The sequence below is a fragment of the Meriones unguiculatus genome, chromosome 11 (genome assembly GCF_030254825.1).
Source record: "Meriones unguiculatus strain TT.TT164.6M chromosome 11, Bangor_MerUng_6.1, whole genome shotgun sequence".
NCBI lineage: Eukaryota > Metazoa > Chordata > Mammalia > Rodentia > Muridae > Meriones > Meriones unguiculatus.
The window spans coordinates 58379989-58398750 of record NC_083359.1 but is presented as its reverse complement, the minus strand read 5'-3'; the positions used below and the strand labels follow the sequence as shown (position 1 = coordinate 58398750).

The 18762-nt window shown below is 44.2% G+C and overlaps 1 protein-coding gene across 6 annotated transcripts in view; it reads left to right on the top strand.

Annotated features, from left to right (window-relative positions):
• Window positions 1–18762, top strand: part of Nr5a2 (nuclear receptor subfamily 5 group A member 2) — a 123258-nt gene that overhangs the window by 53373 nt on the left and 51123 nt on the right. For all 6 annotated transcript variants that reach the window (XM_021634388.2, XM_021634389.2, XM_060364378.1 and 3 more), the window contains one exon: window positions 16463–16582. In XM_021634388.2, coding sequence (XP_021490063.1) covers window positions 16463–16582 — 120 coding nt within the window. The remainder of the gene's footprint in view (window positions 1–16462; window positions 16583–18762) is intronic.

Genomic DNA, 18762 nt, shown 5'->3' with positions numbered 1-18762 from the left:
GTAGTGTGGTACTCAGTTAGAGAAGCCTTGTGGGTGAAAAATGGCAGGAAAGAGTATATTAAACCTAGCTCCAAGATGGAGAATATCTTAAATAGCTACGATTCCCAGTCTCGCTGCTTTTTCTGCACCACTTTTGTGAAAGCAGATGGTCCTACTAAGGAAGGGGATGCAGTTTGCTTCTTAGCCAGACCCGTCTGAGTATCTGAACCACTGAAATGGAATCAAGATATCAGAGGTCCAATGCTGCTGAAAAAAATGCACCAAGAGGCTGATATAGAACAATGCTGTCTTGATGCAGTTGGCCTTGGGAGCATGGCTATGTCCACTGGCAAATTGTTAGGAACTCTGCCCTGTGAGGAGGCTGTGATTATTCCTGGATATCCTCTAGGGAAAGGTCATGCGCCATCATAAAGAAAGACTTTAAAATACTTTTTGGCCAGGAAGAGTTCCAACTGGTCATAATAGCAAGTAGTGCATTCTAGATCTGGAGACATTTGCTTTCTAAATTGTGCGTGGTGGCCACATCACAGAGATGAGGACATCTCACAGACTAACATTAAGAGTGTCTGACCATACATGTTTAATACTGCAGTGCCCAAAATGCTACCCATTCCACCGCAATGCTCTTTAGCCTTCAGGTACAATGGAGTATGTATGAGCAGCTGTATGAGAATTTGGGGTGAGGCCTGGCAAGGGAGGTGTGTCTTGCCCACAGTGGACCAGCACCTTACCACTGAGGTACATCTCTAGCCCATGGCGTGTGTGAACACAGAACTGTGTGATGATAGCTGTGTGATGGTCATCTCACAGGTCTACATTTGTCTACACAATGTAGAAGCCATTGACTAGAGAATTTATTCTTTCATGGCTTGATGGAATGACCTTCTTATTCATCAAACATCAATGAGCCCACTCCAACTAAGCAGCCTACCAGCCCTCGCTGGGGATTCACTGAGCAGCCACAGCACTTATGAGCAGGCACGTGCAGGAGAAGCACCTGGGGGCCACACAGCTCTTCCTCCGAACAACACTGTCCTTCCAGTGACTGTGTATGTACATGGCAACTGTATGCAACTTCTTCCTATAAAGAGCACACCTGTTTCTGTGGAGCCACACATCGAGCAATTTACTACTCTATGAAAGCTGGAGGAGTACAATTTCCTGGATCCCCCCTTTTGGACAGGGAGCAGGGACTCCATCCCCCTCCATCTCTAAGAGAAAAAACATTACAATCAGTACTCATTTCTCGTTCTACGTGGTAATTAAGGAATGAAAGCATGGGACTCTGTCTTCATGGCTACCTTTGTTGAGATCTGGGTACCTTTGTTGTGTGATCTGGTTACCACGATATCTGTCAGTCATAAATCCTTACAGGCTTTGTTGGGCTCTTTCCTCACTACCTTCACAATTAACACAATAGTTGCAGATTTTTATAGAGTGAGTAAAGGAAAGGTTACCTAGAAATATGAAAGATAGAAGGAATTGGTTTAGGATTAAGCTAGAGCAGTGATTCTCAACCTTCCTAATGCTCTAACCCTTTAATACAATTCCTTATGTGGTTGTGGTGACCCCAACCATGAAGTTATTTTCATTGCTACTTCGTAACTGTAATTTTGCTACTGTGATGAAGCATAATGATAGATGACCCCTGTGAGGGTCGCTGCCTACTGGCTGAAGACCACTATCTTAAGACATAATTTCACTGAGTGTAAACTCATCGCCCTGAGCATGCACAGGATCTTTCTTCCTTTAACTGGTGGAAGTAAGAAATCGATTGAGACTGGGATTTGATGAGGAGTGTGTTCATGGTAATAGTGACACTGCTTTAGGTCTAGGCCCTTTACTTGAAGTTTAGGGTCTATCTATACTCCATTCTGTAAGCTACAAGCAGCTGAATGGGACACTGGTTAGGCATATAGGTCTTCTGCAATTGAGAGGAGGAGCTCCTTCAGTGAAGACTCACCAGGAGACTGTTTTGGTCACTGTTCTATTGCCTTGCAGAGACACCATGACCAAGGCAACTCTTGTCAAAGAAAGCATTTAACTGGGGGCTTGCTTGTCATTGCAGAGGTTTAGTCTGTTATCATCATGGCACTGGAGCAGCAGCTGAGTGCTGATCAGGTGTAGGGAGAGAGAGAAATGATAAGGATAGAGAAGGAATATGTACCTGGGCCTGGCATGGGCTTTTGAAACCCAAAACCCAGTCCCAATAGCATACACCTTACAGGAAGGCTACACCTCCTTGTCCCTCTAATAATAATGTCCCTCCCCAGTGACTATATAAGTGCCTATGGGGAGAGAGGCATTCTTATTCAAACCACCACTACAGATCAAGAAGCTAGGAGCCTCAATGAAACAAGAGGGCAGGCTAAAGAAGGTTTGAAGGCAGGTGGGTCAGATGTTGGGCCATCAAAGCCTACAATGGCATTTCTTCCAGTCTGCTGGCCTGTCTACCATGACAACAAAAATTATTCACTTTCACCATGCTGGTTTTTTTAAGCTACAGGTAAAAAGACTCCATGATCAAATTAAGCTCTTACTTGCCTGAAAAGATAGAGACAAGAATCAAGTGACTCTTTACTCTTTCACATAATCAAGTTTGGGGTTTTTAGAAGTAGACAGTGTAGCCTGCAGTTTCTGCAGCTCCATCCTGTCAGTCCAAGGAGGACCCCATTCCTTCTTCAATCAGATCATAAAGGCAAACGCCTGGAGCACTCAGCAAACAGCAGCTCTCGTCCTCAGCCAACTTCACAGTCTTTCCAGGTAAAGAACATCCAAAGTTCTATTATTTGTTGTCTGGTTTTGCAACTTTGCAAAGCTCCTTATTTCCCAAATCATAAATGTCTTTCTATTTGAAATAGAGGAATTAAAGTGGTGTGAACATATCTCCTTGTGGAGAGTCATCTGGGACACGCTTAGCCTCCTCCTACCAACTGTGACAACATACCCAATAGCATGCACATAGTATGCAGAAACATTTATTTTGGCTCGTTTGTTGGGTTAGAATTGTGGCCATTCTATTCACTCTTGGACCTTTGGTAAGGTGATGGTACATAGAGCCATGGTCACTTACAGTGGAAAAGGCTGCTCACTTTAAGATGCCCGGGACTGTGTGGTGGATGGGGGCAGGGTGGAGATCCACCGTGATCCAAGTTTCTTAAATTAAGTCCCAATCTCCCAAAGGTTCCACCTCTACCCAGGAGCACCAGCAGCTATGGGCCAAGCCTTTATCACATGAGTCTTTGAGGAACAAATGACCCCAAAACAAATTTTTAAAACAAAGAAACGGGGAGACTGCTTTATAACAAGCATAATAGAACAGTGAAGGTGGCAGGATTCTTGGATTCCTCCTCTGTTTCTGACACTTGCAGTCAATGTGCCAAAATTAGAGCCCACCCATCCTGAATTTCTTCTTCTTTAAAATAAAATCACTGGACCAAAGGCACTTGATCCTTTTTGTCTTGAATAAGTAAATACTAGCTGAACACAGACTGAGCACAGGACCTGGACCAGGGTGTGGCTCGGCCTAGAAGATACTGGATGAACACTCATCCTGAGTAGTGTATATTTGTGTGGGTAGGTGCCATTCACACTGCCTGTGATGGGGAGTGCCCATGTGAACCATTTAGCATTAGTGTGCTATGTTTAGAGCACCTCGATAAATATTTCCAAATATATATTATTGAAAAACTTTTCACAAAGCAAAAATTGTTTGGTTTTACCTAGAACTAACCTTTCTGCACCTTGAGATCTAATTGCTAAGCCTGACACTCTTGGTCAATTGCCAGCCTCTTCTGTGAACCCATTTCTGGGTGTCTCTGAAGACAGAGAAAACCTACACTTGGCACCATGACCTGTATGAGGAATTTGAATCACGTCAAGGAACAAGTCCTGTTGTGTATCGCTGAGGAACTCAAAAGAAAAATGCTCCTAGAAATATTTGTGCCCAGAGAATTCCCATCACTGAATAGTCCCTAGGGACTGTGGGTTCACTTCTGTCCTAATTTTAGTTGTGTTTTTGGCGAGAGATATTTAGGCCACTGGGTTTATTTTTCCTCCTTCTTTTGGCTAGTTGCCTGCTTGGAGCAGGCAGATGAAGGACCAAGGACATGTTAGCCTCTAAAAAGTTTAAAGCCACTCTCCAGCTCTTACTATTTCCCAGTTCTTACCTAAAATTCCATTCACTCTGCCCAACAGTTGCCTGAAGGGAGGGGCTTATGGGGGGATGCAGAATGAATAAAGTGTAATTGATGAAAAATTAAAAAAAAAATAACAAAATGAGTTAGCTATACAAAAGAATAAGCCAAGAGACCATGAAGAAAATATCAGAAAGGGGGACTAAGAGGCTGACGTGGGTGGAATATTCTTGAAATACATTGTATACGTATATGAAAATGTCACAAGAAACCATTAAAATGTATTACTAATAAATGCTAATAATTCAATATAGTCATATTTATATATGTATTAAATTGGCAAGGTCCCAGTTTGACAGACTTGTAAACTTCAAGACATATAATATCTCATTAACCATACTTCATCCATCCAATAAGAAAAATCATTGCAAAATCAAAAAAAAAAGTTTAAAGCCCTATAAACTTTTTAAAAAATGCATTGAAATGCATTCTAGAAAGGACAATTATTAAGTGACCTTAGTGGGCACAGAGCATGCTCTATAGAATATTTCCCACCTTGTCTCTTTCTCCTCTACCCTGTCATCTCAAGGACCTCAATTGTGTTTCTTTGTTTCACAAAGAATGGGATAGTAAGTACCTTCTTCCATTCATGTCTTAATCTGAGATGCTAGACGATAGCTCTGTCAAACTCCCACAATTCTCCTCAGCCTGGTGGCATGCTTACTGTTAAGTGACTGGAAGGGAGAGCTATAGACGTAACCTCATTACCTGATTAATTATGTCACCATATTCACAAATCCTTTCTTGACACTGAGATTAGGCCAACAGAAAATACATCACGTTACTTAGGGTTTCTGTGATGAAGCACCATGACAGAAAGCAGCTTGGGTTTAAGCAATCATTTCTAGGAGAGACTGTTTCAAAGCAGACTTGCTGATGTTTTGGCCCTTACGGTGTTTCTGACCTTCATTTCATGATCCCTGGGCCATCCACACATTCAGGAAACATGGCATAGATGTATCTGTTGGGACTATGTTCTGAATGATCTGTTGTTCCGCTGCATAGTCTCCAGTGGTGGTAGAACAAAGACAATACAAATGGACAACATGCTAACATGGAAGAGGGAAATTTCCATGAGATCCCACCCACCTAGACAAAGAACTACAGGTAACTAATGGCTGCTTGGAAATGGAGAATTTATCCTCTTCCAAGAATGAGCCCTTTGTTGGTTATCCAGTACATAACGGTCAGCCTTGAAGCCATGTACACAAACCACAAAATGGATCAGGAGGTTGGTGTGTGTGTGTGTGTGTGTGTGTGTGTGTGTGTATGTGTGTATGTGTGTGTGTGTGTGTGTATGTGTGTGTGTGTGTATGTGCGCGCGAGCACCCACATTCTCACATCCATGCATGCATGCACATACTTACAGTACATGTGTATATAGTAATAAAGAAAAGAGGCTGTCAACCTGAGCTGACATGGCAGGGATTAAGGCAGGTTAACTGGGAAGAGCTGGGGGGAGGAAAAGGAAAGAGGAAAGTGGGGTAATTTTATTTCAGATAAAACCTTTTTGTGTATGAGGGAGTTGGATCCTGAAATTACAAGACAGTTGTGAGCTGACATGTGGCTGCTGGGAATTGAACCCTGGTCCTCTGGAAGAACAGTTAGTGCTTTTAACCATTGAGCCATCTCTCTCGCCCCCTAAAAAATATTTTTTAAAGAGACTTGGAGAAGAATTTATTTCAGCTTATAGTTCATCATCTAGGGAAGTCAGGACAGGAACTCAAGGCCAAAACCTAGAGGTAGGAACTGAAGCAGAGGCCACAGAGGAGTGTAACTAACCGGCTTGCTTCTCATAGATTTCTCAGCCTGCCTTCTCACAGCACTCAAAATTGTCAGCCCAGACGGCTGAGCCCTCCCACATCAATCATCAATCAAGAAAACTGGGTTTTCCACATTTAGTGGGTACATTTTCTTAGCTGAGACCCCTTTCCCCCTCCCGCCCCAAATGACTCTAGTTTGTGTCAAAATGACATAAAACTAGCCAGCACGTCTCCTTAAAAGGAATTTATTTCCTGCTTGCATATTGTCTTCCAGGTCAAACAGGTGAGAGCATTGCTTTAATTACACAGAGGATATTTCTGAACTGAAGAAGGGGATCTAGGTAGTGGCCGCCAACACCGCTATGCCCAGCAAGAAAAGACTCTAGAAAGTATTAGACATCCAACTACTTCAAAATAGTTTTCTAGTTCATCAGCCTTTTTCATCACCTGTGCTTTTCCCCTTATTTCACTTAGCATCTCCATTATTTTTCTTTTGACTTGGACGCCACTGTACCCAGACTATGAAAGTGCTTGTGTGCTTGTCCCTGATTTACACAAACCTCATTGACTGTGGCACAGCCGGAGTCCAGCTCTGTTGAGTTCTCCTGCCTCGGAGTTTCTTGGCCATGGAGTCGCACACTATTCTAGGCACTAGTTCACAAAACCAAGCCTTGTTTCTCCTAGTCGCTGTAAGATCTTCACGTAAGAACCTGGTCACATATTGATCAGGTCTTCAGGGAATCCAGAATATACTGTTTAGTTTTGCTGTCGATTTGGAATGTGTTTATAATCTGACAAGATAGTGGTTTCAGGTCAGCTAGTTCCTGTTTTTTTTAAAGGTTTTTTTATTTTATGTATTTGGGAGTTTTGTCTGCATACATGTCTTCACAGTAGAAGAGGGAATTGGAGCCCATGCAGTTACAGACAGCTGTGAGCCACCATGTGGGTGCTGGGAACGGGAGATGGGTTTTTGGAAAGGGCCCTCCAGTGCAGATTAAGCCTCTGCAGTGCTGGGATCATGAGCATTTTCTCAACAGTGATATCTAACATTTACACATCTGTGCAGCTTTATCCAGTAAGCCCAGAGATATCTCTTAGCATTTCAGATTTACTCCCCCGCACGAGCACAACCTCATGGAAAGCAGCTGCTTCCACATCCCTTGAAAATGAGGCACCAGGCAGTCACAGACAGTCTGATATAGCGTACCTCCCAGAAGCACGAGACTGAAGAAATTAACCACTTTTGACAGGAGTTCACCGAGACAAGCCACAGACTCCCCCGGCTTCCTTCCTTCCTGGGGGATGCGGAGAGCTTGCTGAGGACTCTTCATAATTGTGAATGTCCACTGTTGGACAGTCACTGTGCTTCCCTTAGGGGATCCTGAGGTCTAGGGCCATGGCTCTAGGCAGTGTTCTGTAGTTTTCTGTCCACTGAGTGATACGGCCTGAGTGCTCCTGCACTCCTTTCTTCTCCATCCCCACGCCACTGGTTGGGCCCACGGCAGAGAATAAGGTAGCCTACGGCAGCGACTCTCCTCTCACTTCAGGTTATGGTGTTGCGGTGTTGTGGGAGAGTTTTCATTTTTGGCCTCGTTCTTAAGAAGCAAAGGGGTATTGTCTATATTTTAATTCTCAAGTTGATAGACCGTCATGTTTGTAATCCTCACTCAGTTTGAGAATTTGGCAAAAAAGAAAAAAAAAATCAGCATCTAGAGGTGAATCTGTTATAAGAGGAGAAGCATGGGCATCAAGGCCAGAGCAGGTCAGGGAGGACTCCAGAAGGACACAGCTATTTGAAGGGTGCCTCAGGTAGCCTGTGAGTATTCGTGGGAGAGGTGATGCTATATTAATATTTCTGGTCACTAAATCATGAGCTTTTCAAATGCTGGCTCTTCGGTTTAGCAGAACCCTGTTGTAAAAATTACATAACTTTTGAGCTTCACTTTCCCATTAGCAGAACAGGGTTCGTGTTTAGTCTGCCTCATCAAGTGTTATGCGGATAAAAGGGTTGATGGATGTAGAGCTTCACTTTACTTGTTTTTTTTTTTTTTAAATGTATAAACATAGATGGGTCTCATGAGACAGCTTCTTATGAGGCTGAGGCAGGGGGATCTTAGGTTCAATAGTTAAATGTGCTTACAGAATGAGTTCGGGAAAAGCCTGGGAAACTCAGAAGGTCCTGTTATCAATCAATCAGCAGAAAATAGTAGTAGAAGGCTTGAATGTCACACATGAGACTCTAAGTCCAATGTCCAGCACTGAAAAATAGTTTCAATGTGATCCATAAAGCCCTTATGTTAGGATACAGAAAGCTGCTGGATGAAAGCCTGGCATACAATCTGATAACTTGTTTTTTATTAGTTGCTATAGCCTAATGTGCCCACAGGATGATGCCAGCCACAAATAGGTGACGCTCTTGAAAGAGCTACAATGATGTGGGCTAGTTAGGAAAGAGGTTTACCAGAAAGCCATCTCATCACTGGGCCCCTGTACCAGCTGGTACAGAGCTGATCTCCACAGTCAGAGGCACCTCTCCGTAGCTGCTGGCTACTGTGGCCACCCTGGCTGGAAGATCTGCCTGCATACTCATAACTGCCCCTCTGTATGCTACTCTACATGTCCTGGTATGCTGAAGCATCTTGGAGAAAGGTCTGGGCGATTTGAAAAAAGTTCAAGTCCAGACAAAGAATATGCAGAAACCAGATGATTCTAATGTCTACCTATGTGATGGATTTCAGCAAGAGGGAGGCACATGCTCACTGTCTCCATCTGGGGATAGTCTTGAACTAATGGAAAGAGGAATGGATAAAGACATACCCCCAGGTGGCTGCGGGATGAAAAAGAAGAGAGGTGAATTGGTGGTTAGAGAAGGCCTCTAGCTCCTGCTTTCCTCCTTGGAGGGTTCACCTCTCTGGAAGGGCCAGGATAGCTTGGGTGATACACATGTGATCTGGTAACATGTGTTTCCAGATGTGTCCTTGTGCTGTGAACAACAAGAACACACTTGGAAGCATGCTGGGCTCCTCCAGTTACCTGTGAGCAGTGAAAGACTACACATCTAACCAGCATGGCCTCAGCTGACTAGGGAGTTTTACTGGCTGTTCTCTGGTTCAGTATTGTTTTTAGTGCTTGTTTAATCATTGTTAATGTGAAATCACTTTTTTTTGAGGGGGGGGGAGGCTTGGACTTTGTAGCAGTTTATTATATGAGTTCCAGATAATCATCTGTGTTCTTTGTAAAACACTAAAGGATGAAGGTAGCTGTGTGTCTGTCATGCCTGGAGCAGGTTCTTATTGTAACTTATTAAGTTGACTTTTAGATGGCTTGGGTTTCGATTTTTCTCGATGCTTTTGAATAGACTCATATAAATGTCACCATTGTTGGAAGAAAAAAATGGTGACCTACCTTCAGAGATTTGTTTGCTTGCTTTTGACAAGGGAGAAAAGAAGCACCTCGCTCAGAATTGTTTACAGTGATGCTGAGGAATGTTTAAATAGTGTGTGTGTGTGTGTGTGTGCGTGCTCGTGTGCATGCGTGCGCTTGCGTGCCTGCACACACGTTTACATTTATTTATTTATTTTGGAGGGAATGTTTTGTGGGTAAAGGTCAGAGGACAACTGGCTGGCCTATGCTTTTTCCTTCTGCCCTGTGGGTTCCAGGGATGGAACTCGGGTCATCAGGTTAGGCAGCAAGTGCTGCAACCCACTGGGCCATTTCGTCAGCCCTGATTTTTCTGCCCCCTCCTCACCCCCCCCCCCCCCGCTCCCCACACACACCTTTTCTTTCACTTTGAAAGTATATTTGGATTCAGGAGTTATTCTAACAGAGTATGCGGGTGGAGATATTTAAATAATTCTACAAGGGCTGGCCATGGTGGCACATGTCTTTACTCAGGAAGCAGAGGCAGGCAGATCTCTGAGTTCAAGGCTACCCTGGTCTACACAGTGAGTTTCAGGACAACCAGGGCTACATAAAGAGAATCCATCCCCAAAGCTGAAAGTTAGAGATTATTTAAAAAGAAAAAATCTACAAGGTGAATTCCTATTCATACTGACTTTTCCAATACCCTGGGGTAACAGAAATGAGCCTTTGGGCATCCGGTTTTAAGTCTGCTCCTGTCACTGGTGTGTGAGTTCGTTCTTTGTCTTTCTTTCTTTCTTTCTTTCTTTCTTTCTTTCTTTCTTTCTTTCTTTCTTTCTTTCTTTCTTTCTTTCTTTCTTCTTCAAGACTATTCTGGCTGTCCTGGACTCACTTTGTAGACCAGGCTGGCCTTGAACTCACAGAGATCCACCTGCCTCTGCCTCCTAGCATGCACCACCATGCCCTGCTGGTGTGTGAATTCTTAAAGCACAGATTATGTCTTCCTTTTTATGTTTTATGTTTTCCTATTTGTTTTTTCCTATTTATTTCCTATTTCCTTTTATGTTTTCCTATTTGTTCCTCACCTTATTCACTCCAACTTTAAATACTGGTCCTTGGCAAGAAGCTGATGGTCCAAAAACAAGAAACAGGCTCCTGTCTGCTTTAGCCTACTTGTTTTATTTCAGTAGAATGTCTTCATGGTATTGTTTTTAAAAGCTCAAACACAATGATCTGTGGCTTGTAAGAAGCCTCGGAAAGGGAGAATGGGAAGGATGGCACAAAGTCACACCCCTACCCGAAAAGCTATTTTCAACATATACCTGCTTGGAAAGAGGAAAAAAAAAAAATCTGTTTTCTCCAAATGATTGACACTGGGTATATCAAGCATACTCCAGGGCAGGCTCCATGTTCAGTAGTTGGCCAAGACAAAGTGGATTCTCTGTTCTTTTATGGGTTTTTTGTTATTGTTTTGGTGTGGTATCTTGGTTTTTTGGTTTGGATTGGTTTGTTTTTGTTTTAATTTTTAGTTTTGGTTTGGTTTGTAGTTTTGAAAGAGATGATAGAAGATACACGAACTTGATTGGGGAGGATGTAGGATGACTTGGAAAACAGAAAGGATATGACCAAATAAAAAACAACAAAACAAAACAAACCACAACGCTCTACAGGACAGGACACAAAGTGAAATAACAGGTCAGCCAGTCTCTCAGCTGCTCGTAGGGAAGGAGAAAGGGTAACAGAAGGCTTGATAACTTGAATGTGGAGTGGAGAAAGATCTATAAGTATTCCTTCTTCCAGTTACTTGCCAGGTCCTCTCAGCACGAGAATGCGCACACTCCTAATAGTAACAGGCCGGCGTACGGGAAGCAGGGCCTCATACCAATGCGGGGCTTGTGTCCCTTTGCACCCCTGCCTAAGAGAACAGTAGAAATAGTTTCTCTGAGATAAGCCCCTCCTTTTATTATAGCAGATGACCAAGGCTTGTAGGGAGTGCTATCGGTAACCACTCTGTAATCGGACTGAAAGCTAATTGGTTCTCTCTCTGGGCTCCCCAAATGCTACCCTAAACATTACAGCAGTAATGGCAGCAGGATTTTCTTTTAAAAAATAAGTTACTGTTTTTATCTTCCTCCTGGTAAGATGTAATTTTATGATATACAATATACATACATATATATATGTATGTATGCTACATATATGACTATACTGCACACACACACACACACACACACACACACACACACACACACACACACAAATAGCAGGACTTGTTATCTAGAGATAGAGAAGAATCCAACATCTTTTCCCAGCTATGTTATCTAGAGCAGCATGAAGTTGCACTCTCACAAATTTCAAGATCTTATAAAACATCACAGGATCAATTATGGAAAGTAATACAACAGAATATCAGTGTAAAAACCTCTTCAGAGTGCCTTCAAATGAAAGCTCGAGTACTGGGGATGGGTGGTGGTGAAATTACAGTCAGTCCAGAGTCCTTACCGAGGGCCTGATTGGAGTGCAGATGGGGGGGGGGGCGCACATGTGACCAAGGCCACTTGTGGCTGGTGGTTCCTCTGTACTCCGAAATGATCCTTTATTTTACAAGGACTAAAGGAAACAGTAGCTTACCCTGTGGGAGTGGCTACCTGAGACACACAGGGAAAAGGGAACAACCATAGTGGAAGTGATTCAGGCATTTGTTCCTCCATTAAAAAAGCATCAGGAAAGTTAGAGGATATTCTCAGTTGGAGACAAAGATGTGATGGCATGAATGGCATGGACTATAAAACAACAGGAAATTCAATATGATACACTAATTGCAGAAGTAGACATTCAGTGTCACCTACTCCAGGAATTTCCAAGGACGGGGGTGGGGGTGGGGTGGAGATGGTACAGAACAGCCCAGATTTTTAAAGTCACCTTCATACTTCTGATCTAAAGGACTAGGGAAGGTTAGAGTTTTGTGCTCCAGTTTTCCTCACTAGGCAGTCACTAGGCAAACTCCTTTATAGCAACTATGTCTCTTGGGCTGTTAGATGTAAAATGTAGGTGATTGTTCATCAGATGAAAACGAAGGAGAGCGACCTGGGAAACGTGTGTCTCTTAATGACCACTTACCTTCCTCCATGGCCATGTCAAGCCTCTTACTCTTTCTTTACTTCTTTAAAAGATGTATTTTTTTAATCATTTTTAATTATGAGTATGTATGTCTGTGCTTAGGTGTGTGCACCGAGCACAGGTCCCCAGAGAGGCCAGAGCTGGGTCCCTGGAGCTGAGTCACAGGCATTTCTGAGCCACCTGACTCGGTTTCCAGGAATCCAGTAAGAGCAGAATCTGCTCTGAGCCACTTAGCCATCTCTCCAGCCCCGCTTTGCTCTTTTTTGGGAGGGACAAGATCTCACTATATAGCTCTGCCTGACCTGGAACTCGCTCTGCAGACCAGGCTGCTCTCAAACTCACAGATCTGCCTGTCTCTGCCTCCCAAGTGCTGGGAATAAAGGCATGCTCTGTCTCAGCAAGTTTTCTTGCTGTATAAATAAGGTTCTTAAGCCGAAAACCATATTCTGCACCCATGTGGGACTTGAAAGGCCTGCACGGCCCCACCTCCCAGAAGTTCTGTACAGTGTTCTCCTGCGCAGTCAGTGTTGGACAGATCTCAAAGTACAGATTTTGGGTTTCCCTGAAGAGAGAGTTAAATAATCAAAGTTTTATATCACATTTTAAACAATGAATGGAGGCAGATTACCATTGTAGACTGATAAATTTGAAGTAAGATGCTGATAGCATATGAGGGTGTAATAAACCCGAGGAGCAGCCTGCACTTTGCTCTGAACCCACCTTGAGCTGAGCTGCGGAGTCTGCTCTGGGCGCAGTAACGCACCTGCAGCTGGGTCATCAGGACCCAGCGTCCCACCTGCAGCCAACCCCGTGGCAGAGGGTAAAGTACCTACCTACTGCCTCCGCCCATCCCCACCCTGCCCTCACAATGCCACATGGCATTCTGGAGACCTGACAATTGCCCCTGTCAACTAACACACGGGGTGCTGGGCCGTGCAAGTGGTTTCCACCAAGGTGGGGATTGTGCTAGCCTTGTTAATCCTTTTATCCCAGAGCCCTACGCTTAGACCCGCCAAACAAAAACAGCCTCTTTGGCCTCCTTCATAGTAAAGCATTTGCCTAGGGTCCGTGGCTCAAATCCTAATTCCGAAACCACAAACGGGGTTCTTAATGACGTCCAGTTTTTCTGTCACCTGGCTCCATAGCTTCAGTCTGTGCAACTGGGATTCGGAAGTTGGGAGGGGAGAAGGATCTACTGAGGACAGGTGCTTTTCCACTGTCCCCAACCTCCTTTTCCCTCCGGAGCAGAACTTTCTATCTGGATGCTTGTACCTATTGCTTCTCGTTTGTTTATCGCTTTACATCCCCCACACCAGGGATGCTTCCGTTTAGCTTAGGTTGCCTTGAACTTGCTCTCTAGCCCAGGCTAGCCTGAAACTCAATTCTCTGGCCTTGGCCTTCTGAGTGCCAGGATTTATAGACATGCACTAGCATGCCCAGTTTAGAAAGGGCTTTCGTATAGACCGTCTCATCCTATGTATGTAATAAAACCACTTCCCATGCCTTCCCTGAGAAGACAAGGCTCGATAATGCCTCTCATAGATGGAAGTACAGAAGCCGTCCATTAATTCCTTGTTTTTACCCACATCTAGTGTTTTGACCATGTCCACTGTGTTCCAGCCCTGTGGAAATCAAGTTGGCCAGCAGCTCTGTGTGTGTGTGTGTGTGTGTGTGTTAACTACCCTGAGTCTCACAGAATCGCTTTTTAAAACAACTGGAGAGGTAGCGCACACTGTGTTTTAATCCTAGCACTTTAGGAGGCAGCCAAGCCACATATTAAGACCTTGTCTCAAAACAGACAAAAACTAACCACATACTTTATTAGTGTGAGCTAAATTAATTTTATTTAGAAAATTTTCATACCTCTCAGCACAATTGGGAGACAACCTGGATTTGGGGAAGGAGCAAGAAATACATCCTTGACCTCACCATACCATCTGAAAATTGAGCAGGACGGTACCAATTCTGCCAACTTTAAAAGCATGTTCTGTGAGCCAAAGCTAAACTAATACATAAAGGCTTTGCTCTGGGTAGTTATTGTGTCAACTGAGAAAGTGACCCCATTCCTGTAAGCAAAGCTCTAGGCCCTTACAGTCTAGGGCATTTTCCTAATTAGTGTTTGGTGGGGGAGGGCCCAGCCCACTGTGGGTGGTACTACCCTTGGGCTGATGGTGCTGGGTTCTATAAGAAAGCAGGCCAGGCGACCCCTTGGGAGCAAGCCAGTAGGCAGCATCCTCCATGGACTCTGCATCAGCTCCTGCCTCTAAGTTCCTGTCCTGTCTGAGTTCCTCAGCAATGGACGAGGTTGTGAAAGTGTACTCTAAAAGCAGCTCTTCCCCCTGAGTTGCCTTTCCTTGTTGTGTTTTACCACAGCAATAGACACTCTAAGACATGTGTAATCCCAGCCCTTAAAGCATGCCCCGACAGACCAGCCAGTGTTGCTTCTGCACATGAGTGGCATGAGGACCCCACATTTGGGTACACCAGGGTTTTGGTTGGTACACGTTACAGTAGAAGAAATGGACTGTCAAAAACACCTGAGATGGCAGATTGATTCCCTCCACATTTAGAGCGTAGATAGTGAAAGAACTGCGTCTCTGTCATTGAATAATGACAGAGGGTGAGATGGGGCGCGTATGAAGTCCTCTATGACACAGCACGTTCATTTTCATCTTCACAGTAATCCTGACTACTCTTGACACAAAAGGAAATTGGCATTTAGAGAATTTGTAGCAGAATCATAAAAACGAACAAACAAACAAAAGAAAACCCACTTAGGCTGGAGAGATGGTTGAGAGTACTGGCTGCTCTTCTACCTGGGTTCAGTTCCCAGCACCCACATGGCAGCTCACAACTGTTTGTAACTCCAGTCCCAGGGAATCTGACACCCTCATACAGACGTGCATACAGGCCAAACACCAATGCACATGAGATAAAAATAAAACATTAAATTATATATACATATAAAAGCCAGGTATGGTGGCTCATGCCTGTAATCCCAGCCTTCAGGAGGTAGAGGCAGGTAGATCTCTGTGAGTTCCAGGCCAGCCTGGTCTACAAAGTGAGTCCAGGACAGCCAAGGCTGTATGTATGCATGTATGTATATGTTTTTGAGGCAGGGTCTCCTGTAGCCCTGGCTGGCCTCATATGTGCTATGTAGTCAAGGCTAGTCCTGGTATTCTAAGTGATAGAGTCACAGTCAGGAGTAGCCTTGGTCATCTTCCTCTTGAGAGACACCATTGAGAATGTAAAGCCAGCCAGGCGGTGGTGGTGGTTCAGGCCTGTAATCCCAGCACTTGGGAGGCAGTAGCAGGCAGATCTCTGAGTCTGAGGCCAGCCTTGTCTACAAACCAAGTTCCAGGACAGCCCAGGCTACATAGAGAAACCCTGTCTTGAAAAAAAAAAAGGGGGGGGAGGGACGACAAAACAAAACAAAACTGCAAAGCCAGGTGAGGTGGCACACGCATATAATCCCTGAACTCAGGGAGGCAGAGGCAGAAAGAAGCAGGCAAAACCTCGTCTTAACACTCCCCTCCCCCACAAAAAAGTGCCAACAAGAATTGTAATTAACACTAGAGATCAATATGGCTACTGTTCCTTTACCTCCAGAAATCCCTCGGGCTGCCCTGCTAGTTTCTCTCTGTTTGGCAGGTTGCTAAGATATATATTAACCATTACATGTGTGAGCATGGGTCATTTGGGATCATTCTACCAGGGTCTGTCAAGAACCATCCAGGCACCTGTAGCTCTAACAACCAAACTTCCACAGCTCCTGCAATGCTCACCAGGACAATCTGATGGAGTGCCTTTCCCCAACAGCTCGCTGATTATGGATACTTAGTTTACATCCTGAAGTATCTGTCTGAATGAGAATAGGCTTTTCCAGAAGCAGCAATACAGAGGCTGAGCATCTGTGTCTGAGTGCTCATTGATGGGGCCCTCCTTGCCTATTGGTCCTCTTTGGAAAATTATGCAAAACCAAAACGGCAGCAAACAACACACACTTTTGTTTTTCCATTGCAGGTTGATGACCAAATGAAGCTGCTTCAGAACTGCTGGAGTGAGCTGTTGATCCTCGATCACATTTACCGGCAAGTGGTCCATGGGAAGGAAGGGTCCATCTTCCTGGTTACTGGGCAACAAGTGAGTATCCAGGCCAAAACAAAAGAAAAAAAAAAAAACTCGTTATTAAGCACGTTCCGAGTGGCGGGAATTTTACTAGGTCAGAAGCACTCTTGTGCTTTGAGAGGCAGAGACTGGCTGCCTCTAATTGAGAAATGATGACTGTGGGCTCCTCAGTTCCTGCTCTGACTGGAATGAGAGCTTTCTTGCCGCCAGTCTACAGGGCGGGGAGTCTTGTACAAGGGTCAGAACAACAGATAAATCGAAGTCAGCAGTTAGGACTGGTGGGTTTTCCCCCTTCAGCTTCTGCAGGAACAGGCCGTATTTGTATGTTAGCCAGCCATCTGAGTTCTTTTATGAACTGTGGAGTGGATGGTAATGGTAGTGATGATCGTGCAGACAAAACTCGGGTCTCTCGTATGTTAGGTGTGTCCTCGCCACTGTTGCGCCCGCCAAGCAGCCCCAGAATCTTTACTGTTTTGGAATGCTGTCAGTGGAATAGCTGGCACAGAGGCAAACACAGGAGAAGGGATAGGAGTTCCAGTTTTCAAGAGCCAGTCAGTTATTTACAAAGAAAACAGAAAAATTTCCCTGAAGCTGGACTTGCTTCCAAAATGATAATTGTCACATCTACAAATATTCACTGGGTTCCCTGCTATGTGCTGGTCACTATTAAGAGGCACTAGTATATATCAGAAAGTAAAACAGGAAATACTTCCTGTCTTTTGGGAACTTAATGTTGAAGCATGAGGTTGACAATAATAACCTAATTCACCAAGCTGTGGTATATTGGAGCAAAGGAATAATAAACTGGGCCCAGCCAGAAGAGGAGTGAGCACATATTCCTGAGTATGTGTGTCAGTGGGACGTAGGGATGACGGCATTTGATGGGCTTCCTGAGAAGGTGGCATTTGAACAGCACATGGGAAAGCAGACCCTGCACTGTAGACATGTTGGGAAAGAGGACATACAGCAGGCTTAATCCCAACTCCTTAGGGTGGGTACAAATTCTTCTGCTTTTGTACTCTTCTTCCCTACAAAGAGTGGAGTGATTGGTAATACAATGCTGCCCTGAGAGTTCTTTATCCCTCGGTCACATCTATTCAGGGCACCACCACCCCGTTCAGCCAGGGTGACTCTGGCGCGCAGGCACTGTGATCTTTTACGTCCAGCCATAAACGTTTATGTGCTGTGAAACCACAGCAGCGCATATTTGAAAATGAAAGGCTGTCTCCACACTATTTGCTGTATTATTAATAAATCACATTTCCCAATCAAATTAAAAGCAAGTACCATTTCAGAGCTTTTGCCGACTGGATCAATTCTACCGTCTCCATCACTATCTGGTCCTTGCTTTCAGGGAGAGAAAAAGAATTTCTAGATGAGAAAGTCTTCCTGTGCTTCCAAATTTTATTTGCTGTTTTCATTCTATGACCCAAATCTTTGGCAGGCACATCCCCATTTTTGAGTCTGATCGAACAGGGCATATCTGAGCATCCCCACCGTTGACCAGCTAGAGGCTGCATTAGAAGGAAAAGACACAGCTCATGAATTAATTGAATCTCATTTCCTTAAATGAAATGGGATTGTGCCATTTCACCCCAGCTCTTTAGAAATATTCATTTTTCCTAGTTTATTTTGCCTTGCGTACTGGCCTAGAGTAATAGTAATTACTGTTTGAAAAGCAGAGAAAGTACACCTCTTGTCTCTGGTTTTTAAAAGCAAGTGCAGTCACAGAATAAATGGTGTTATTCCTGTTGTCAGTTGCTGCCACTCTGGACGGTGCATGAGAATGGAAGGAGGGAACTCCCTAGCCTTTTCCTCACACCTTTCCTGCAGTACAGATGTTCCCAGCTTCCCCCATGTGGACAGCCTGATGATGACTCTCATAACTAAGCAGTCTCATTTATGGAACTGTGGGAGAAGGCTTTTATCTTCTGTCATGGAACAAGCAAGAGAAGCATTACTCCCTTGCTCCCCATCTCAGGCTCCTGAGGCTACAGAGAAAAAAACCACACAGGAAGACTTCCAGAGCTCATGAGCTTTCCAACTGCATGAGAAAATTAGGGAGGGTGAGTGTGTACTGGGGGAATAGAACCTAGAGCCTCACACATGGTCTACCATTGAGCTCTATTTCCATGCCTTGAAAGGATACTTGAAATCCAGTTGATATGTATGTGCTTCTAGCACCTGCTGTACAT